This window comes from Primulina tabacum, chromosome 4 (assembly GCF_025594145.1).
Source record: "Primulina tabacum isolate GXHZ01 chromosome 4, ASM2559414v2, whole genome shotgun sequence".
Lineage (NCBI taxonomy): Eukaryota > Viridiplantae > Streptophyta > Magnoliopsida > Lamiales > Gesneriaceae > Primulina > Primulina tabacum.
Window position 1 is genome coordinate 2,916,081 of NC_134553.1, and position 24,866 is coordinate 2,940,946.

The window sequence follows — 24,866 nt, forward strand, 5'->3', positions numbered from 1 at the left end:
AATACTGTAATTAAATTAAGATTTCACTTTGAACTAGTTTTTATACTGATTTATCGCTATTTTTTTTATTAATGATTTATTTATTGTCCGTGGGACTTAATTTTTTGGCTTTGCTTGGCTGTCCCGTCACGTTTGTTTTCGCATTTTCCACTACGAAATATTATTTTAATGACATAATATAGAGGAGTTGGAGTTATGTCATGGAATGACTAAACTATGTTAATATTCTCGATGTGAAGTCGCATAAAGATTCGCTAATTTCTTGTCCCGATGATTTTTCGTTATACATTTCAAGTCTTTATAAATTTATATTTAGATTAGATTATTGTTCCAATATGGACAATAGAAAACGGACAACGTCCCAACAGTATGTTGGATGTTAGGATACGATGATACTCTACCAAGAAGACATTGCACACGTTAGTAACATGTCGGCATCACACCAATATCACGTCGAAAAAATTATTAGAATCTCAGAAAAACAGAGATAACATACTAAAACTATAATTTGACAACATAAATGACCAAAAAAACACATAAATATAAATATACAATAAATGCAATTTTTCCCAATTAATTCTGTCGACATTTAATATTTCTTATGTCCTTGTGAAAACTTGGAATATATACATCAAAAAAAGGGGGAAAACTTGTACAAAACTTGGAATATATATATATCAAAAAAAGGGGGAAGCAGGAGTACTGTTTTTCTCCTCTTTCTTTATTATTTCATGGCAATTAAATTTTTTAGATTATCAATGAAATATCGCCTACTTCGAAATCTTGAATTTTAATTTTTTTTACAAAAGTATAGATAATTGTTATATCCAAAGTATAAATAAAAATATATTATTTAAAGAATTTGTCAAAAATGTCGGATTAAATAAACTTAGAAAAAAGACTTTGGCATGGCCCAAGACTAAATCAATTACAACTAGATGATGGATGTCGTGTTCGTTGAACAACCGAGTGCAAATCGGTTAACTTTACGTCCATATTCATTGAATATTTTCTACTCTCATCTAAAAAATATATAATTTAGTTAAGCAGTAACATCTGTGATATATATATATTATATATATATATATATATATTCCCATAATAAACAAATTGAGAAAATCTGCAAAAACATATATTTATTATATTATAATTATAATTATAATTATAGTCTAAAAACTTTTTAGAAAAATTATATTCGATAAATTTAATAGATATCCAAGTTTATCTTTATCTTTCTTCCAAGATATTTAATAACTAATGTACAAAAATTTAAATAGTTCTTTCAAAAACTTCTCACATTTTCTTTAAACCATCTCGTTAGGAAGCAAAAATTATAATTCAATTTAAATTTACGAAAATTAATTTAATTCTAAATAATATTTATATTCTACACATGTGCATTAGTTAAAATTAAAGGTCTTTAAATTAAGAATACATAATTGTTATAAGAGTAGCACCACCGCACATGCGTCATGTGTAATATAATATATTTAATATTATATGTTACACTAAAATTTTTATGTATCAAGTAATTAGTTTAATTATGATTTTTATATGTAAAAAAATTCTCAAATATTTGATTTAATTTTAATTTTTTACATTAAAAATAATATATAAATAAATTGAATATTTTCCTACCTATAATAGTTAGTTGGGATAAATATCGAAAAAATTGATGAGAAATTCTTAGAATTACTAATTTATACATAAAATAAATTTATATATCTTTATAATATAAGGACAATTTTCGAAAAAAATATATGTTATATATATAGTAATGTTAGATATTTAAAAAATATTTCGTAATAGTTTCTTCTCAAATAATCCATACTAATATACTTTCATTATTAAATAAAAGTAAGATAATATGATTATTTTTTGTCACTAAAATACCCAAATTTATCCCCAAAATATTATTTCAGTACCGATAAATAAAATTATCTGTTTACTAGTGAAAATGAAGGGTCGTTTACTGGAAGTCGAGAAAACAACATAGTCTTCACTCTTCACTTTCTAAGCACGAGGGTTGGAATTTGAACTCAATATGATGACCAGATCCGGCCAAAATTTTAGTTTATTTAATTTAATAATTAAATAGTTAAATTAAATAGTTCACCAATATTGTTTTATCTTTCTTCTCATTTTTTGGATAATCACATCTAAAAATTTTAGAATGAAATGTATTTTGATACAAATGTAAAATAAGCAGATAACTAAGAAGTAAACTATACAGATTCTTTGTCAAGAACAAATTTGATGTTTTCAACTTTGTCGTCTGAAATTCTTTGAAGTTGCTGTTGTTATAAATTTGATTTATCTTTTTTATTATTATTAATATACCAGGAAAGCAAATATTTATCAAACGGAAGGGAAATTAAAATTAAAAAAATTGCACTTTAATATATATTTATATTTATATAATCGTTATTTCTTTTTCAGGAAAAAAACGAAGCAGCAATAGACGAATTGTTTATTTGTGAAACTACTAAAATAAGTGTCGGACAAAATTTTATCCATAAAAAAGAACTGAACCATCTCTCTGACGGCCCCTTTAATTTGGTGGTATTTCTTATATTTAATTTAAAAATTCAAAAAAAAGGATACAAAAAATTGACACCACAATCTTCTTTTGAATAAATTAATTGGCTTCTGTTGATTTTATTGGTCAATCAGACCCTTTCCACCTAGTTTGAATATGGATATGTCTTGTCCCATTTGCCCATGCATGCATATAAAGATATATTTTTTCTAGGAGTACGAATTTGACACGTCTTCCCTTATTTATTACATTATTATTTTAATTTATCGAATTAATCTTCCATAGCCCATCGCTATTCCCAATTAGGAAGACTGATTAAATAATTTCCATAGGTTTACTTTAAAATGTAAACATCGATTCATTTTAAAACTTGTTTGTTAGTAAGATAAATGTTCTACTCATCTATAAATATATATATGGTCGGCTAAGAGATTGATTGTTCGAATCAATAGAATAGATGAACGTTTGATCAGTGGTTATGGTTTCGATTCTCCCTATCAATATCTTTTCTGACGAGGATGTTGGACATGTTATTCAGTGCAGTTTATCTGACTAGCTGCATTAAATAATTAAGGGTTTATATAGTGCAAACTGAAGAGTAACGACTTCAGATTCTCATGTAATTTATATATTGTTGCCTAAAAAGAGAGAAGCACATGAATGGTATTGCACATGATTTATCACAATTAAAATTTTGAAAAATTTCGGAAGCTAAAAAATTAATTGGTGCAAAATCAACATCTCTGTCATGTCTGCCGATTAGTCGTGTTTTTAGTGCTTGGCAAGTTAAATCGTCAAATTTTCAACGTGGAATTAGTAAAGGTGTAGAGTCTTTTTTTATTCTTTGTTTCTTTCTTCCGTGAGGATTTCAATAGTATATATGAGTCGGGGAGTAGAAGGAAAAATACGTTTTCATTTTATAATAATTTATTCGTAAAATAATTAAGATTTAAGGAGGGATGAAGTGATAACCAGAGCTGATGAAACAGATATAATAGATACACACGTACAATTAAATATTACATAGATTTGTATATTATTAGGTTGTAATAACTATTCTTCTTATATATTATATTAAATGATATATAGTTTTTATGAAAAAAGAAATTAATAACTAAATAAAACCTGATGCACTGTCATTCAACGGATATGATCATTAATCATGTTAAACACGGTATTTGGTTTAATATGAGTAAATCACGCAAGTAATATTGCATTTAAAACATGGAAGAAATAAATGGCAGCCGAAACGTGAATATTAGCAGTGAGTGTGCTCACATTGATGTCTTGAATCTTTTTCAACACTTGCACGTGCATGCCATTAAATTGGCGTGGAAATTTGACCCAATCACAAAATTCTAAGAATTCGACTGAAAATTTTGGGGGAAATATGTTTTTATCTGAGTCACTTGTGAAAAGATATTATTTTTATTTCAAATATATTACGTTTTATTATAAATATAGATGTGATTGACCTGTCTCACGAATAAAAATCTGCGAAATATTATCACACTCATCACACGAACAAAGATTTGTGAAAACATCTCATAAAAAACTACACTTCGAAAATGATACTTATATTGTTTAATGGTTAAAAAACAATCGTTACTAATACCTGAGGCTGAGCCCCTTTGGCAAGAAATTTTTTCTCAGGCATCAGTTGAATTCAAGTCTGTGTTCGAGTATTGACTTTCTAAAGAGAACAAATCATTCGATCCATGTCAAAAAATGAGGTAAGTTGTGATATACAATGATATTAAAACAGAAAGTTGTCTCTTACTGGACGAGCTTTCAAGGGATGAAACTGCTCCTCGGTCACCATTAACGTGAGAATAATGAGAAGAACAATAATAACAATAAACTCATCTCCCAGCTACCGGTTCATTAAACACCGCTATTTTTCTTAGAAAAGCAACTGAATATATATCTTAAGAGCCAAAATGCAAAGGAAGCAATGAAGTCATCAAAACATCCCCAACGTTTTTCTTCCTTTCAAACTACTGTAGCAAGAAAACATCAAGCGATAGTATCTTAAGCTAAATAAAACAGCAGGCGACGAGGAGTCTAGTTCATTCTTGAAACGATGAATGAATGTAAATAAGTTATATCCCAAGATGAAATGAAAACGTTAATGAGGGTTAATCTTTCGCCACGTCCGAGGTGGCGCCATCACTAGGTTGCGTTTCAGTTGTAAGAGTTTCTGTCTTTTCATCATTCTTTTTAGGGCTGTTCATCTCGGACATCTCAGCATCTAGTTTATCTTTAGCACCAGCGATAGGAACTGAAACCTCTCCAGATTTGATGCCGCCACCGTTTTCAGCTTTTGCTCTGAAACCATAAAACTTACTGAACATCATATTGGATGCTGTGCATTATAAAACATTTACAAAATTTAAAACATTTACAAAATTACAAATGTGCATACTCAATCAAATCGAGGTTTTTTTAAATGAGGAAGGATGACTCACCTTTCAGATGCCGAGGAACCTTTATGTTTCTTGGATGGACCTGGATTAGATTTTCCTTTCTTTTTCTTGGACCTGCTCCAGTACATGGAAAATTTCCTCTCAAACACCTCCTCAACATAATTGTAGCTTGATTACAGAGATAAAAAAAAATTAAATGTTTTAACAAGAATATGATTATACGACAAGTTTATCCGTCCTTTTTTTCCAGTTTACTTTCGCAGGACTTCAGCAATTTTAAAAAATCCGAAAAATGCAAAATTGTATAATCATAAATTTAATTAATAAAGGATGTTAACATAGTTTAACCGCAACCAGGCAACCTCAAAGATTCGACAGAGGAATGAAAATTCTACATACTAATTTAAAAATAAACTTACATAACAGGTTTTTTGGCAGCAGCAGGAGGATCAGTGTCATGTTTCTTGGAGTGCTGTTTTATATACCACATGCAAAGAGAGAGGTAAGCCAAACCGGTATATACAAGAACAATTAATTAAAATAAAAAAAATTGATAATGAGTTGATAAATAACAGAGATTCTAACTTGAATCTGGTGGTCATCCAACGGTTCCCAAGTTTCTTCATCCATGAACAAGATTTCCTCATCACCATCATCATATATGATCTGCAAGAAAACGGCTGACTAATCTGAAGGGGAAAATGTAACAATAAACTCGCAGAAACTATGAAAGCTACTGGCAACTGTGCAATAGTGAGTATACTACTGGACATTAGAAAGAAGTTCGTTTTAACAAAGTTAACTTCTTCGTAGGCCCAGGAAAAGGTCATCGCTTATAATCCCCACTCAAACGCAAAACGGACTCATGATTTTTTTAAAAAAGAACAGGAAGAAAGGAAGTATCCAACCACCTTGTGCTTCTTTGCTACATGATCAAAAGATACAATAGTGCCTGGGTAATACCTGCATAAACAGAACCTTGAATATGAGCAAATAGAAGCATAATTTGGAATATACATGTAAAATTTAAAGATGATTAGCCATCTTTCACTTGTCTAATCCATCTTCTGAGTTTGAAATAGAAAACACAGATGATACTTGGAGAAAGCAAGTTGGTTATGAGAAACTGGAGGTTAAACTTTTGTAGGGATTATCCTTGTTCCCGAGGCCTAAAATCATTACTTAATTTGTTGTCAATTTTAGAATCTCTACTGAGGCAGATCCGCACCCCCCCACCAGTTTACAATCTAACTTTTCTTGCACCTCATTTATGTATTTTTCACAAGAACATACATCCCACAGTACCAAAACCTGTTCCCCTTCTGATCCGACACTACTCTATTTAAAGAGAGATTGATGGAATTAATACATCAAAGAACTATCCTGAAATTCATTTCCACATGCATCAGAAGTTTAATAAACTTAATAAACACCTACCAGGTGTAGGAAAACATCATCAGTATTCCCAAGGAAGGATAGACGCAGTTGGAACATTTATTGAAAAGAGCAGATGGTTCCAGTGCAGAAGAATCTATTATTGTGTTTTGAACTCATAAAGCAATCCTAATCTGTAATTTTTCTCAGAGAAACTGTCGAAGATACACCAATTGATCGAATTTTAATAATGTATATAGTCCATGCCATTAATGAAATCTATATGATTAAGAATAAGAACTTCCTACTCCCTACTTCCTAATACATTATTATGATTTCGTGAACGCATGTAGTCCAACATACAAAGGAGTTGCATCACCAAGAGATAAATGCAAGAAATCAAACAATGGCCAGAACTTTTCTTAAAGTTAGAAAAACTCAACGAATAGGTTCCTTCATTCTTCAACCCAAATCAGTTAGATATGCTGTTCAAGTAACATGAGAAATCGTTCATGCACACAAATAAGATGTTGTCATGAATAATTATGTGAAAAAATCCATTAATATTCAGTGCTTACTCTCTGTCATTCGGCCACCAAACCTTGATCCTTAAATCAATCAAATCCTCCCCGGAACCAAGATGGGACATTAATCTCTACATTAAAATTTCCAGAAGTGTGGTATCAAGATCAGATACAAACAATGTCACAGCTACGAAATATACCATTTATTCCATATTAATATTACTGTAAAGAAATTAAGAACCATTCCAGAATTAAATTAACCGTTAAAGGTAACTGTTTTTTTCTTTGTTTTTTCTCCATTTTTGGAGCCATTTCTCCTATGAATCAGATTTTTCAGTTTGAGAAAGAGAAGCTGCTACTGACATGAAAATTAAGGAACTTACAGGTGCAGGATCCATCAAATATCAATTGTAATTACCTTTTCTGCATTGCTTGATTCATGTTTCTTGAGAATACTCTCACTTCTAATTTGTTCATTCCCATGATCAATAAATGGTGATTCATCTTTCCTTTCAGAACTGGTCTTAGTAACATTTTGTTCATCTATCTTCACTGTAACAGCACTAGATCCAGCAACACCCCTCTTACCATTCTCCTTTTGGATGTTAGAACCTTTTTTCGTACCCTTCGTTTTCAGTAGTTTCCGTCTAGATGAGGTTTCAAGATCAGTCCGCTGAGCTATCATGCCCTCTTTCTTCTTTTCGAAGACCCCTCCATCAGCACTCTTGGCACATGGATTGAATGATGAAGAAAAAAATGACCAGGGAATTATGAAGAATTTGAATTGAATGAAGAAAAAATTGAGCAATATGAAATCACCAGGTTTACAAGGAACCGTTGTCGGGTATCTCAATATTTCAATAATAACATTACCAATGCCAATGATAAACATGAGTGGACACTAGGCACGCTAGGAATTTGTGTCAGCAATGGAAAGAGCAGCAGCCCAGGAAGTAACTAATTGAGTATTTTCTAAGGATAAGAAGAAGAACATGAAATACGAACAACTTCAATATTCAAAGTAGATCAACTTCAGTCAAATCTGTCTAACAGATCACTTCTGGTAGTGTAAAGTGATTCGGATCACCTTCATTCCTAGTTTGTGAGTACAAGCCCCCTCATCAAGAACGAAGGAAGGCAATCGTCCCACGTCATCATCGACTATATTTATTAATATGGTGTGGCAATCCGTCAAGATCCCAAATATAGGAATCTCTATTTGGGCACGACACTTCACGCTACAAGACACGAAGTTGGTATTTCTTTCAATAAAGTCTTTCTTATTCCATTTGATTTGAGGCCGCAAGGACCCACAAGGTATAACCCTATTTGTAACCTCCGATGTTGAGTAAATATATCATCCTAGTATTTTTGCTATTTAAGAATATCTTTCCCCTTCTCCAATTTTCTATCATTTTCATTATCTCTTTAGAACAATGTGAAATAATTAATCAATGCATCTATCTAGGTGAAATACCTTCTTACCCCATGTTATCCATCAATAGGATTGATAATACTTGTGATTACCCCATGTTATCCATCAATAGGATTGATAATACTTGTGATTCACAAGTGGAATGAATGGCCTTTTCAAGTGGTTTCACATATCTAAAATTGGGCCATACAACGTATACAATTGTCACTAGCCTTTATTTCGTCACATGTTGAGTGTTCCGACAATGACATTTAATTTTAGGAGATCAAGTTTGCACATTTTATGCTATTTAGTTCTATGTCGTAACATGAAAAAGGGTTAAAGTTCATTTGGAAGTTGGTTAATCATAGTGTATATTCACAATCTAAGAGAATGCCTAATTCCTTCATCAATCCAAGTTGCTAAATATGTCTTTATAAAACCTTGATTCCCACATAATCTTTGTCCCTAGGTTCAAAACTTTATAGGCCGTGTACTCGGTTGATCTACAATATTCGGACCAAGACAATACCTGAGTTGAGGACTAAGAGGTGCTCGACTTGACTCAATTTTGTGGGGAAAATTTTTTCTACAAGTTAAGATTCGTGAAGACTAACATCCATTTAACTATAACACAAGAAGTACTAAAGCACCGTGATATATAATATAGGGACGATAAATCAATAAATATGAGTAACCGGATGATGTATGACTCTAGTCATTTGTAAAACTTGAGCGAAATGTTGGATAAAAAAATATGCGTAATCATTAAATGACTTATCGTTAACACCAAACAATGCCTAAATGAATAGACGAGTGCTATTTTAGTGATTATTTAGATATTTTAGCTTAGTATTTGATTATATTACAAATATTTAACCATAACATACTATTGCTTTTTACTCCACAAGCTTCAGGGTGGTTTTCCGTTAAATCCTTCTTCAAGTCCTTTTTATCTGATAAAAACGGTTTTTCTCTTTGTCCTCTTGATCAAACCATTTGGAAAATGCCAATTCCATCCAAAGTTCATGTGTTTTCGTGGACCGTTGTGTTCAGTAAATTACCATCATGCAAGGTGATGCAAAAAAAGTTCCCTAATTGTTTCTCTGTCCAAATTGTTGTGTGTTATGCCAGCAAGAGGTGGAGACCCAAGATCACTTGCTTACTTCATTGTCCTTTTACGAGCTCTCTTTGGTTCAAAACATTGGAGGAGTTGGGTCTAGTTTGGGTATTCCCGAGATCCATTTAGGATTTATTCGCAATAGATTTTGGTCGCGATCTAGAAAGGAGGGGCAGAACTTTTTGGGGGTGTGGCGCCTCATTGTCTACTTTGGTCCGGTTCGTTGGAGAGAAGTATTTTTGACAAGCGAGAGGACTCGGTTGAAGAGTGTGAGCCAAGATTAAATTTAAGGCCCCGTGTTGGGTTACGAAAAATGTGGAGTTGACAATGTTTCCATTCTCATATTTTGTACAGGGATTGGAGTCTAATCTTATGTTAATATGATCTTGGTTCTTATTATAGCATGTGTGGACCTCTAGTCTACTTTTTGAAATTAAGATTTTTTATTAATAAAATATCGTTTCCTATCCAAAAAAATTTGGATACTAACATATTTAGGATCTAGTTAGTGGTATCGTACAGTCTATCTGACATTAATTAACCCCATAGACACGGACAATTGTTATGAGTAGTATGCACACATCATAATCATCGATCCTCCAAGAGCTAGGGCACAACATGCATAAACATTCTTTGGCCATCTATAAATTATAGTTTCTACGTCTTATTATTTATGGAGATAATGAAGCATATCTCCAATTTATGATTAAACCACATACTTGGCCAACACTCTCAAGGTCAACTCATTAGGTATAACAATCTTCTGCGATGCCATTTCCGATTTTGAGGTTGTAGTCAGGATAGTGCCACATCGTTCGTCTAAAACAGAAGATAAGAGGCCTATTGATTTACATGGCGTAATCTCACGTGATAGTACACACACAAATGATCGATAATAACCATTTATCATGTTGTCCACTCCAAATCATCACCACTTATGGAAATTGAATCATAAAACATTTAACATCCATTGTCTATAACATGCTCAGTTGTAAGATGAAAACCCTTTCGTGAACTTAACTACTTCCAAATATTTGCAAAATAGGAATCGAAAGAGCCAACAACTGCAGCATCCAATGTGGAGATGAATTTGTAGCTGCAATCTCATGAGGCACAAAAGGTCATTAGTTTTCCTTCAATGTTATGGGTCCTTTAATGTTATGAAGAAAGAAAGGTAAAAATGTTGCTGAATCCTAACTTTGAGTTGTCGGGGACAAAAGTAAGTTTTTCAAAGAAAGGATATTTGCCTTTAAAAAATCTTTACTCGTCATGCTAGTTTGGCAAAGTGCAATTCTCCATTTATACTTCCTAGCATTCATTTCTGGTATTTTGTTTTTTGCAGCGTCTCTTCAACTCTCTTATTTTGCACAAGTGTTGCAGCTTAGCACATGTACCGACCAGCATATATGACCCATTCTTCAGGGTATTGGTGCATAGTAGGAAAGTGGCATTTTATATTGTGTGCCGAATATTAATTATTTTTTAACAAAATCTCCTTAATATCTCCTTAGATTTTGATTTCCCCGTTAGGGGTCACAGGCTTCTCAACTAAAACCATACTTGTCAATTTTATACAACAAATGGACTCTCTCGCCGATCACTTTGATTGGTAGGATTTCCTTCACCTAGCCGTTAAAGGTCAACAAGGATGTCCGTGGGGGATTGAGCTCATGCCACATATTTGCAGGTGGAGTAGGTCCACCGGCTCTCAAAAGGTTAACATCTTCAATGCTTGTGGAAATCACAAAGACGAAGAAGATGTGCCACATATTTTCAGTTGGAATGGGTCCACCAGATCTCGAAAGGTTAAAATCTTTCAATGCTTGTGAAAATCACAAAAACCAAGAAGATGTTTTCAATCTCCACAATGTAATCTGGCTCATAACAATTATTTATGTCATATATGAACAAAATATGCTCCAAATATTGTTCAGGACTATACTAAAGCTTATAATCGGAGAACAAACAGCACCTTAGGCTTTTGAAGAAGAGCTGAAACGAATTCTAGGTAGAGTACGTTTCATTCGACAAACACATGCTAGTAATGCCTAGTATAACATGCTGAATGATTATCAGAATCTAAAGGTCATTCAAATATCTGTCCTCTGCCATATGGAAATATATATATATATATATATATATATATATAGTGTGTGTGTGTGTGTACAAACACATACGCAGAAGCAAAGGAACAAAGCACCCCATTGAAGTCGGATTTACTTATTGTAGGAACGAACCATGTTTTCCTCACTGGGCGCTCCCTGGCAAAGAGAAGTAACTATACCAGCATATTCAGCAACATCCAGATTCTTTGCCCTCACTGCTTTTTTAAGAGGACGCTGGAGTTTGTCCGAGCAGTTTCTGAAGACAGCATTCCCCAACTCCCAGGATATTGGTGAAATATTCTGAAGAAGGAAACAGTATATTTTATAATCGGTGAAAAAGAATGACAATAACTTCGGGTCTACTGTAATTGCATTAAAATCAGGGAGAGCGTCATCACCTTTTGATCCATTTTGACACTGTCCAAAATCGGTCTCAGGAGTTTAAATGGAATTTTGTGACTCTCTTGTATCACATAAGAAATGATCATTTCCATATATCGAAAGGTATCAGGAGGATGGTTGGGCCTTCCATAAAATTGAGCAATTGTTTAATAAGAAATACCAAGAAAAAACTGATGTCATAGACAAGCCAACTAATCTTTACAAATACAGAATTTTTACAACAAATAAGCATTTTAAGAAACTGAGCCACTCATTTGATTAAGATATGCAAATTTCAAACATCCACAGAAATATTGGAATTTATGGTGCCATTTGGTTGGGTTTTCGTTTCCCCTAAACAAATTCAACTCACAATTTCTATGTTTGAAATATTGTTTGTTTTAAATTTTGAAAAGCTGACGTGATGTGTAACTAAAAAATGATGAGTAATTATTGAATAAAAAATTGGGGAATAAAAAATAATTGTTTAGAAAAAGAGAGACAGAAAAAATATGTTATTACGTAATGATTATCCATTTAACAGTTAATTGATTGTAAGTGAGAGCACGATAGTTTGATTACAATGTTAATAAAATGAAAGGTTTTTTAAGTTGAGTTGAGAGCGAGTGCACACTGCAAATAAACAAGACCTATCTGCAGACTTACCTGATGGCACTAAAGAAAATTTTGAACATCTGAACAATCAGTTTATCGCCATCTATGTCCAGAATAATTGCAGATGATTTCAGTTTAGCAATAGTTTCAAGCATACGAAGAGCTCTGTCATAATTGCGACCAGAATCTGAGGACAAATGCTTCAATACAATGATGCATAATTGAAAAAGTTCCTGACACCATTAATCGAACCCATTAGGTAAGGATACATAAATAGCGTTTTTGGAGGAGGAATAATGAGTAGAAGTGGATGGCGGAGAATAAGTGGATGTATTTACATACCTTCATGTAAGGATCTTTATAAGTACACTCAGGAGCGCTTATTCTTGTTAGCTCCGTGAAACAACATGCGACTGCAATTTGGATATTAACATCGGCGTGATGCAAAATTTCATCAGTGATCAACATCTGCATCAATGGAACAAGTGCCACCTCTATAGCCGCAGGAGGCTGTTGATCCACCTTAGTCAAAATGCTCTCGGCTTTCTGAAAGAAAAATCAAATGATAAGCCTTTATTCACCCAGTTGCAAAATACTGCGAGTGAATAGGAGAGGGATGGAGAAAAACCATTTGTTACTAATCAAATTGTTGTAGGAAATCTTAATAAAGAAGAGCAATTTCATCCACCAAAATTGTCCAAATTTAATGTGAGCAGGACACACGCTGCGCAAAATGATTTAGCACTGGAAAATGTAAAGCAGCAAATAAGAGGAAAATGAATGAAATAATCATCAAACAATAAAAGGCTTCGCATGGAAATTTCCAGTTTCCACATGCACATGGTGCAGATTGGTGGAATGACTTTATTAATGCAGCATAAAAATGAAAATTAATGAGCCTTTTATGGATAACCATTTACGACCGAGAAGGAGATGCTCCACAACTTTATGCTCAGAAGATCAAATTAGGTTCACCTATATTCTTGTTCTATGAAAGACAAACACAACCGCCTTAGAGTTATATGAAATGGATGACCCTGTCAAACATGCTTATATTTGTACAAGGCTGTCCAATGACTCAAACCGTTCAAATTTCAGATAAGATATTTTCCCTAAAAGTTCTAGATATTCAACAACAAAGATGTTCAAACAAGCAAAAATCATTTACATCAACAGTTGGAGTTCATAAGATTTTTATAAATCTCTTCAAGAAATAGACATTCAAAGCAGTTGGTCCATGTCAAATGAATAAAAATGGAATCTTTGAACCCGCGTATACAGATCAAAACTCAAAGAAACACATAAATGACCAATGCAAAAGGATGGTTTAGCCCAGTGTGGAGGATTAAACGGTGCAAGCTAAGGTACCCCACTGAAACATATAAATCTTCAAATTGGAAAAATTAGTTTTCAGAAATTGCAAGTTTAGCCCACTTAAATCACTAGGCCACCCCATCATTGAATTTTCAGTCCACCCTGCATTTGAACTCTTTACCTCAAGGAGCATGAGTAGTTCATCGATGGCGGATGGTAACGCTTGGAGCTTCTTCCCAACACCCAGCATTTCTTTGGCAAGCTTTTTCACTGAAACACGAGTAGAAGCCATTTGCCTGTTCACCTGTTTAATCAAGAAAAAAAGGATGAGACTTGAGAATCAAAGTAAAATTCAAGAATTCCACTAAACAGCAGCATCCCCACAAAAACCCATCTTGAAAACACTAAATGAAATGTAAAACACACCTTAGATTAATTAATTTAAAAAAATGCAAACTCGACACTGCCAAAATGGTGATGATGCATAAAGGGGTTGAGTCAAATAGGGATACTTTGCAAAATTTCTTGCATGCAAAGCATGTACTCAGATTTTCCTCCATTTAATGAATTTCTACAATTTTCAGGGTTTGAAATCCGAGTGGTTGATGCGGATTTTTTTCCTTTTTGGATTAAATTATGGTGATCCACGATGCAAAGGCCAAAGTAACAAGTGACTGAAATCTACTTTCCGGTTCTCTCCAATTCTGAGACTCTTGACTCAAATGACGTAATTATCCCTGGTGTTTGGCAAAACTTGTCTTGAGAGGTGTATCATAATTGTAAATTCGACTTAATTTTTTTATTTTAAATTTTTTACTATTTTCTATATTAACATCTGATTCTTCTCTTTTTCCTCAAAACAAATATCTGATTATTTTTATAAAAAAAATTAAAAATCTGATTATGGAAGATTTGACCTTTTGCGAAAAATGAAAATTTATAAAAACAACCAGATTACAGATTTTATTGAAAAATGGAAAAAAAGTAGACCAAAATGACGGAATATCAATAACATATATTAAGTGAAAACTGCTTGTTGATATAATTAAATTATATCAAATGAAGATTATTATTATTATTATTACATCATTAATTAATAATTTAAAAAAATCAAATTATTTATCTGGTGGACTGTACATGCACGTATGATGTAACACTTAATTTTCTCAAATTAAATTCAAACAATGGTATTTCAAATTTGGTAACACAATCCAAGAAAATGACAGAAGAGGAGGGTTTTAGTGAGACGATCTTACAAATCTTTATCTGTAAGATGGATCAACTCTACCGATACTCACAATAAAAAGTAATACTATTAGCATAAAAAGTAATATTTTTTCATGAATGACTCAAATAAAATATATGTCTCACAAAATACGACCCGTGAGACCGTCTCACGCAAGTTTTTGTCATGATAGAAATGTGTTGAATAACCTAACATAAGTTTCATTTTTTTCCTCGAAGCAATGTTTCAAAAAAAATTTAAGCATGTGATAACAAAAGTATTTTTCAAAAAATAATAAAAGCAGATTTAAATTTTATATATTAAAAAAAGAATTAAAGTGTCATTCTCATCAAAAATTCTGAACGCACTTAATAATTTTAAAGTGGACAAATCTGGGTTTTTTTTAAAACTAATTTAAATTTTAAATTTTTTTTCAAAAATAATGTAAAAAAAAAAAAATTTGCAAATTTACGGCAAACCGTGCTTTGTAAGCACAGACGCCTGCACACGTGGAGCAGCGTCCGTGCTTACAAAGCACAGAGCATGCTCCACGTTTACGCGCGGACGCTTCAACGTGGAGTAGCGTCCGCGCTTGGTAAGCGCGGACCCTCCAACGTGGAGCCGTCCGCACTTACCAATCGCGGACGCTGCTCCACGTGCCTTTTTTTTTTGTTTTTTTTTTATCCATTCCTTTTTCTTCTATTGGACCGACACTTATCTAGTTGGATTCGTTCTCCTTCCTCCTCCTTCTACCTCTCATTTTCTCATTCACATGTTTCTCCTTCCTCCTGGAAAATTTTTTGAGATCGTTGCCGTAGAACAAAATTTAAAAGATCTATATCATATTTCAGAATGACAGATAATCGAAGTCAAGAAGATCCCAGTGTTCTCTATTTACAAGCGACACATGTCTTCAAATGTTTCTTCCTCAACCGTTGATGATATTGTCAAAGTGAAGAGGTCAGACAATTTGATTTGGAAGTTATTTACTGATAATTACGTACACAATCGTGTCATTGCATATTTAAATCATATGAGTTTTTATGGAGTTTTAGAATGTGGTTCACAAGTTTATGATAATCATTTGATTACTGCTCTTGTTGAACGTTGGCGACGTGAGACACACACGTTTCATTTTACATGTGGTGAAGCAACAAATCACGTTAGAAGATGTTTCGATAATTTGGAGTCTACCAATTGATGGTGAAGCAGTAACAGGGGTAGATGTGTCAAATAAAGTTGAGGAATGGCAACACATATGTTTGGATATGTTGGGATTTTTGCCAGCCTCAAAATATTTGAAAGGTGTTCATCTGTCTATGACTGCACTATATGATCATTGTATGTCTAACCTTGTTACTGATGATACTTCATAAGTAGATGTTGTGAAATTTATACGTCGTGTAGCGTTAATGATTATTGGAGGAATAATGTTACCTGACTATCAAGAAGAGTCTGCTAGACTAATATTTTTGCAACTGCTACGGGATATTGATACCGTGAAGTCGTATAGTTGGGGTAGTGCAGTTTTAGCATTTCTATACCGTGATATTGATATTCATATTTATCTTTCACATTTCGATGATATACTTAATCTCGTAAGCAGGATCACAACGAACAACTCCCAATAGCGTATGTGCCACTGTTCAAATTCTTATGGTCTACACCAACAGAGGTAGATATACATGTGTGAGGCCCGCCATATTTTGTTATTTTCCAATAACCAGTCTTGGTCCTTCAAAGAAGCGCGAAGTCCCTATCGACAAATGACCGTAGAAGAATTGTTTTTACAACGTAACTTCCACAAAATGCATGTGCTTTCCACAACACGGTACTCACGCCTGACAACTCTGACTGAATAATCTTTCACATATGCAATAAGATCATTCTTATATTTAAATAACATATTAACGCATAATTCACCGCTATCCGGATTGTAATAGCTTGATTGCACTCCAGAAGGTACATCGACAGAATCAAGACGCTCTTCCCCAAAAAATTTATTGAAAAACGATGGCATTTCAGAAGTGTTTGAAAAAAATGGTACGGTCTGCCTTTGTAATGTGTCACGAGGGGGTTGTCGAGATGATGTCCCCTCATCTGGATTTGTAAAAGTATTCACTTCATCATCAACATTCAATTCTTCTTCTTCAGACTCGCTATATGACATATCAGGTTCAGAATCAGTCCTCCAAATATCATCATTATTGGCCTGATCCGAACAACGAGTACTCGTATCTAATGTTGGATTCGGCCAATATGGAGCATTATTTTGTTTCGACGAGACATTGATATATTGATCCCAAGACCCACTTACATCATCGAAACTCATATTACCGAGTCCTTCGGTAACCTATGGAACATAAGATTCTACATCCTGGAAACCACCATACGTAGACGTACCGGGTTGATTATTGAAACCTGAATCGGATGCATGTGGAACGTAGGATTCAGGATCATCAAATCCAGCATCATGCTCAATTGAATTTGCTTCCACGTATAAATGCAACATACGCATATTGTCACATTGCATTATAAACTGTAGAGCATCATCATCAACGAGATTGACTAGAATTTCATGCCAGGATGATCTTTCCATGAATGAATATTTTGTTGACAACTTCAAAGAAAAATTCGCTGGATCGATTCCTAACATTTTATGCACAACTTCAATCAACTCCAACAAATTAATAGACCGTACTAGTCGTATCGGTCTAACAAATGGAATGCTATATTCAACAGATCCATTACCGATAACCACATGACCACCAAAATATAAGAGTATATCGATGTTAGACATTTTGCCAATGAAAATCTGAGAGGAAAATGAAGAGGAAATTGATCAACCATCCGTCGAATATATGATCTATATATTGAAATCGATTTTCATTGTAATAATTGAACCACGTGAACTTCTGAAAAGATTGTACAAAACAAAGAAAATGAATGGAAAAAAACAAAAGTCATGGTCAAAAGAAATTACGGAACGAAAAGGAGTGGACCCAAAAAAAAAAAAAGAAGAAGAAGACCGTGCTTCGTAAGCACGGACGCTGCACGCTGTGGAGCAACGTCCACGCTACGAAGCGCGGACGGCTCCATGTAAGCGCGGACGCTCCAACATGGAGCATGCTCCGTGCTTTGTAAGCACGGACGCTGCTCCACGTGTGCAGGGTCCGTGCTTACAAAGCACGGTTTGCCGTAAATTTGCAAATATTTTTTTTTTTACATTATTTTTGAAAAAAAAATTAAAATTTAAATTAGTTTTAAAAAAAACCGACAAATCTGGTTATATTAATTAATCTGTTTTACTCTATCCCATTTTTCACTATTGGCACTTTCAGCTATTGCCAATTGGGAAATTTATATCAATTTGCATTATTTATTTTCTCATAAATTCGAATCAAATAAGATCCCTTTTTAAATAATTGCAGTGTTTTTAAGGCTTTCTCAAATAAAACATTTTATTGCGAAAGTAAATAAAATGTTTTACTCATATGTTGACAGTCGATGTATAATCTGCTAAAAAAGTTAATGCAACAAGATTATGGTTTTTTTGGAATTAAATTTATACAACAAATCGAATTTTGTAGCAAAAATCCAAGAAATACAGAGAAGGATTGATGTCTAGAAGAGCATCAATTTTCGAACTTGTGTGTTCTTTATTTCCGATTATCCATTTATTACCGAGTGAGCAACGTTTGTCGTATTCATCAGACGTAGAAGATTCTTAATTTTCTGGTGTAAATCTTCGAGGCAAAAACTCGTGTGAGAGTGAGATAGATCTCACGGCTCGTATTTTGTGATACGAATCTCTTATTTGGGTCATCCATAAAAAAATATTACTTTTTATGCTAAGAGTATTATTTTTTATTGTGAATATCGATAGAGTTGACTCGTCTCACAAATAAAGACTCGTAAAACCATCTCCCACGAGACCTACTCAATCTTCAAATAGTTAAACTTCTAGATTTTTTTTTTGCATTTCCTGGTTATTGTCTAAAACGAGCGTTGAAAAACAAACAACTCGACGATCCTCATTATCTCGATTTTAGATAAAAATTTAAGTGAAATAACTACTATTATTTTTTGATAAAAGTTAACTTTTAAATTTAAATATTTGATTCTTTACAAAAATCATAGAGGCACCTAGATGTCATGCAGTAAATTTTTTCAAAAAATTATATATTTAGTTTTTATTTGTTCTTTGATATATTATTTTTTAAAACTTCAAATCTCAAATATGCATAAACCCAGGAATAACCTGCTCAACTAAAAAAATCCTGTTTCAGAGGATTTTTAGAAAAATACAAATGCAATTTCATTCTCAAAATTCAAGGTTTTAGGAAGATGTGAACCAAACAAAGATCTACTTCGGATGGCAGAAAAGCGAGATAGGAGAAAGTGAACATTGGGGACTTACGAACACTGAACAGAAGCTAATGTGCCCGATTTTAAGAAACGTAAAAAGTTCACCACTTCAAATTCACATAACTTTCTCTCTTCGATCTCAAACATGAAGCTCCAATTCAGAGCAAGAGGCTATTTGGGCGAATCTAGGTTCTAGATTTCTGAAAATAAGAGTTGACCTTTTCCATCCAACGTACGTACTCAACTTTATCTTTGTTGGTCATGTATCGATGCAGAAATACAGCCAGATCGTCATCGACACCCCTGGCTTCTAAGAAATCATAAAAGGAATTCTGCATTTCATCATCCAATTCCCTGCAAACCACAACAGTGAATTAATGTGATGCAAATGAATAATACACAGTGACGTCACAACTTCTTTAATGAAGGAATATGAACAAAGCTTTGCTGGTTTTGAGCAAAAGGAGCATACTTGAAATCAGGGCCCAAATAAGGTAGATCCTTTGTTCGCTCCAGCCCCCGAGTGAATACTTTGCGAATTTCAATATTATCTGGCCATGCAGAACAAACAAACTCCAACACATTGATGCTCCCCCTCTTGAAAATGTCAACAATTAAAGTAATATGAAGCTTCATGTCATCCTCATTGTCCGAGTCATCACCAGCTTTTTTAACTGGAACAGATCCATCAAACATAGTCACTTCAACTTTGACATCTTCAGTCTCACCATATTTCCTGACTAACCGAATGAACTGTTCCCCTGGCCTTGCATCAACCTCGAACGCATTGAATTCTGGTATATGCTGTAGCACATAATTAGGTATTCCATCGTTTTCTACTACGCTTAATCAGTTCATCCAATTCAGCTCTACATCAAACATAATTTCTAGTAAAAACAATCCCAACGAGATCCACTAAAGTGAACTGGTTCAACCAATAAACTATATAGCACTAAAAAGTAGCAATTCACTTCTGTCCACATGTATCTGTAAATAATTCTTTTGTTCTGTAACTTTGAAAAAGAATAAGAAGCTCTTTTACTTTTTACCGTAAAAATGTCATTTAAATCTTGTTTATGATAAAGCATCCGATAAGATCATCTTCACAAAGGATTTGGTACCTTAGAGCAGATGCACATAGTTATGTAGAAAAATGCAGCTGAGATAATTCGACGAGTCAATGTTTATTTGATCGAAATCATGTTTTTTTAAACTACTGTGGCTCCCTTCAAACGAGGTAAATTCCGTAAATTTTCCTGCTTGGCCACCTTTCCCAACAACTTCAACCCAAGACCAAGGAAAAAATGAAGAAACCATGTTATGTGCCAATATTCACAGAGGCATGCAATTGACACATGCTGGAAAGTGGGAAATGGTGGCCTCAGGTTTAGATTCAGTAATCTGGATCCATATCAAATTTATGAGTTTGTCTTGTCAACAATTCCATGATATGCTAAATTGCTGATCTTCAGCTCAATGGGAAGTTGGTTTCCTATTTCTTGTGTACATTATTTGTTATTCTTCCAGATTTGCAAGACTATTACAAATACAAAGTCAGTAATGTCCATAATGAAAAGCCAGATTGGAAGCCCAAATCATCCTCTACTCCTCCTCTATTAAATTATAACATATCAAACCACAACTATGAACTTCCAACTGATTTGAATCTTTACTGCCTATAATCATATTTAATACAAGCAATTGACCAAATTGCACCGCAGGGGAAAATTTTTACAGCACACAAAAAAATGTGAGTATAAAAAAAGTACTGATAGTCTGATACCTTCAGAAATGCTCGACTTAAACATGAGCAATTTTGTTCATAGGGGGAACCCAAGAATTTAGTCGGAAGCCACCGATTATTCTTTAATGCTTCAGTTTACCTTCCATTTTATCCTCAAATTTTCCAAATTTTATCAAAACAAACTGACTACCTCCAGGATATATCATTAACATAAAAGTAATACTGTAAGACGAAGTTGAAATGAGGCAAAAAACGAAAAAAATAAATAAATAAACAATGGTTGTATACAAAAGTTGCTGCGGTACCGGGGATGGAGGGGAATATTCGAGCGCGTAATGGATTTCTTTGTGAATCAGGCGGAGAATTTTGCCTTCAAAGGCGGAATTTTCCATTTCCGAGACGTAATTTCGTGTTGAATTTCTGAAAGCATTGCACATGGGCTTCCACAGTTGCTGCTGCACGACATTTTTCGCCGCTGCTCGTAAGCCTCTCATTAGTCCTTGAGCCATTAACGAAGTTAACATAGAAAGAAATTGGGGGGAGAGGAGAATAGTAAATCGAACTAGTGTTCAGAATCAGGGTGACATTATCATCGTTAGGGTTCAGGCGGGATTAGGGATTTTCGCCTCAAATTTTAATTTATTTTTCATTTTTAGTTTCATCAGTGTGACAAAAAAAATTCTTACAAGAATCTCACTCCCTCGTTTATCTCAACTGGCCACCAAGATACACGCGTTGCAACGTATGTGTCATGAATATATAGAGCTAATATATTATACATTCATGACACTTAGCCATCATCACAACAAAATATTTTGTACTTGAATCATGAAAGACAGTGAATTCCAAAGCTTAAATAAATCTGTCAAACTTTACTTTACATGTTATAGGTTTTGATCATAAAAAATAATATTTTTTTATTTTAGCTAATAAATTGATAAAAAACAATAAAGATGTATTTTTTAAGGCATTTATGTATAAGTTAAATACTCTCTGTTCTAGCGTAATAAGAAAATATTCATTTTTATAGAATCATACCCAAGTACAACATAAACATACAAAATAAATAGAAGAATCTATTAAAGCGTTCTATTTACAAATTGAAATGAAATAACAAAATGTAAAATACTGCAAAACTTTTGTTAAATGAATAGATGTTAAATTACAAATTGGCAAACTCATTTTATTTGCCAAAAAAACCAAAATATTGTAAGTAAATTACTTGAAAAAATGAAGAATAATAATTCTAGCAATAATAGCAGAATTAAATCATTTACGAAATACACAAACTATGTTTTGTTTTAGTTGAAATAGAAATAAACAATTTAAATATATAGAACAAAGGAAATAATAAATTAGTAAATTCATGCTTAGGATCAAGTTTATCATTTTAATTCAAAAATTTTAAAAGCCAGCGGCGTTGGCTATGAATGGAAATGTGTCGGATAAAAGAGAAGTCTATTGTCTATATCATGTTCAGTGTCTACAATCCACATCTGCATGTACCTTGGCCTACAATTCACATTTGGTAGAAGACTTCCAATCGGGTGGTATATTGATCCATGGGCTCGAAATGTGTAAATTCCATGCGTACTGATTGCTAAAGACTCATCTAAGTTGACTCCCATCGATATAAAAGAGAAAACATGATTGTATATGCCCTTATGAACCTGCCGAAAATGCCTCCCTTCCTCATTATCCGCAACATACAACTCTTGCAATTCAATAGGTGTAGGGATATGATCCAAATTTGTACTTCCATTTCTACAGCAGAATTGTGATGTTTCACCATGAAACAATATAGTGTGGCAATGGAGACAAATTCTTGGGTCAGACAATTGCCACCGATAATTTATCTCACTTTCACCGAAAGTTCTTGCTAGATTACGATATCGTCGTATGTTATTAATGACATTGTTTTCATTGAAATTATTTCCTGCAATAATTTTCAAATTAAAATACAAACTAATTAATAAAAGAAAAATTTGTTGCTGGAAGATTGAACCAATAGAGTATACAGTGGAAATTGATTATTCCAACCTATTTGTAAACCTTGTTTTTTTTAAAAAATATATTTTCTAAATATTTCACGATATACTGTTTATTGAAAAAAGTTGAAAATATATTTATGAAAAAATGTTTTGGTGTCATGATGTTTTAATATAATTAATATTTATTATATGAGCCTCATATATTTATGACACAGACAATGCGTGTGCCTCAATGGCTAGTCTTAATCGATATATTTCATATAAGCGTTAATGAGAAATTAATATATTTCACATTATACAGTAATAATATATATTATATTATATTTTTCGTATTTATTATAACTTTTGAAAATGACAATAATTACTTTAAATATAAAAATTTTGTACGAAACTCTTAAAACAAAACATTAAAAAATGTACCATGTGTTATATTTTCCATGTTTATAAATATATGTACTTGACGATTAGGTAAAGAATATATTTAAAAAAAATTATGTTAGAGTTAGCAATTATGTTGTTTTTAAAATGGATAGTTCATATAGTTATATGTTGATTTATGGTGTCTTATATTAATTATAGATGAGATAATGTAAAGGCAAGAAAAAAATGATACATGTTATATAAGTGGTGTATTTGAATTTGGTAGATTACCTTGATGATTTAAATAAGTTTGATGTTGACATGTGCTAGTACTCCCTTGCTCAAAATTTGATGTCATTGTTTGATAAGATAATGTCTGTATATGACACATTTGTCTAAGTGCAGTTATGGAGATACCTGGATCTGAAGTTGAATGTCAATTATTTAATTATTATATTAGGATTTAGGCTCAAAATTTGGATTGCATATCATATAAAAGAAATGTTCAAAATAGTTAAACTTCAAACAATGCAAATGAAATATACCATCTTGATTTGAAGAAGTTTACATTATTGTATGTGGTCTGGTAGTCGTAGCCAAATTGTTGTTGATTGGAACTGAAAAATGGGTAAGAGCATTATATGCGTGTAGTAGAATATTTAATTAAAATTCAAAAATAATAATATAAATGTACAAAAAAGGAAAATAATGATCGATAAAAAGAAAACAATTCATATCTTACTTAATGTACCATTCAAATGTGTAGTAACATCTGAATTTTGAAAGTTGGATTCATCAATGAATACTTTTTTTAAAAAAAAAATCAGATTAGTAAAAACTTTATGATTTATAAAAAATAATGTCATTTTTGACTTATCAATTTACTTTATTTTAATTTCAGTCCAATATTTTTGTTACCCCTCCTACATTATAACTGTTTAAGTTCGGATTTATATATGCATCAACATTGTTTAAGACCATTCTTTTACTTATGCAACATGTGCGCTTAAAACATTAATGATCGATGAAAGTTTGCATTTGAAAATTTATGAACAAAACTAGTTAAAAAATTTATCAGAATCAAATTTTAAATCAGATATGCCTTTTGTTGACTTGATAAATGAAATTGAGCTCCATACTTCACAAAAGAATTGCAAATTCAAACTTGTATGAAATCGTGAAGATTGGATTGCTTATGATTTTCGATAATTCATTACAAACAATATGATTTGAATGTTCAATTCGAGATTTTGCATTTCAGATTCTAGGCTCTTGAATGATTTGTGATCTTGCCAGTGTACCTGTAAAGATTTTATATTAGTGAATTCTTGTTACCGATAAAAAGAATACAATTCAATAGAGATTA

The 24,866-nt window shown here is 32.8% G+C and overlaps 2 protein-coding genes and 1 long non-coding RNA gene across 6 annotated transcripts; all 3 read right to left on the reverse strand.

Moving 5' to 3' along the window:
• Positions 1–4,423: 4,423 nt before the first annotated feature.
• On the reverse strand, positions 4,424–14,478 carry LOC142542417 (sister chromatid cohesion protein PDS5 homolog C-like). 3 transcript variants are annotated; one of them, XM_075649041.1, is made up of 13 exons: positions 14,325–14,476; positions 13,994–14,116; positions 12,841–13,044; positions 12,550–12,731; positions 11,901–12,027; positions 11,635–11,802; positions 7,282–7,587; positions 6,918–6,994; positions 5,877–5,928; positions 5,551–5,631; positions 5,385–5,437; positions 5,008–5,079; positions 4,424–4,867 (listed from the first exon to the last, which is right to left on the reverse strand). In XM_075649041.1, exons 1-13 carry the CDS (start codon positions 14,370–14,372, stop codon positions 4,678–4,680), a joined length of 1,683 nt encoding a protein of 560 aa, XP_075505156.1. In that variant the 5' UTR covers positions 14,373–14,476; the 3' UTR covers positions 4,424–4,677. The 3 variants fall into 3 exon arrangements, with proteins under 3 accessions (XP_075505156.1, XP_075505158.1, XP_075505159.1); XM_075649043.1 differs by having other exon boundaries at positions 14,237–14,469; XM_075649044.1 differs by lacking the exon at positions 7,282–7,587 and having other exon boundaries at positions 14,325–14,478.
• A 4,816-nt stretch (positions 14,479–19,294) lies between these two features.
• Positions 19,295–21,816, reverse strand: LOC142542418 (uncharacterized protein At2g39795, mitochondrial-like). The gene is made up of 3 exons (XM_075649045.1): positions 21,455–21,816; positions 19,878–20,209; positions 19,295–19,759 (listed from the first exon to the last, which is right to left on the reverse strand). The coding sequence occupies exons 1-3, from the start codon at positions 21,671–21,673 to the stop codon at positions 19,591–19,593; spliced, it is 720 nt and encodes a 239-aa protein (XP_075505160.1). The 5' UTR covers positions 21,674–21,816; the 3' UTR covers positions 19,295–19,590.
• Positions 21,817–23,037: 1,221 nt separating this feature from the next.
• On the reverse strand, positions 23,038–24,287 carry LOC142541423 (uncharacterized). 2 transcript variants are annotated; one of them, XR_012819335.1, is made up of 4 exons: positions 24,252–24,285; positions 24,046–24,117; positions 23,792–23,917; positions 23,038–23,085 (listed from the first exon to the last, which is right to left on the reverse strand). It is a non-coding gene; the product is annotated as an uncharacterized LOC142541423 (long non-coding RNA). The 2 variants fall into 2 exon arrangements; XR_012819334.1 differs by having other exon boundaries at positions 24,046–24,287.
• Positions 24,288–24,866: the final 579 nt, after the last annotated feature.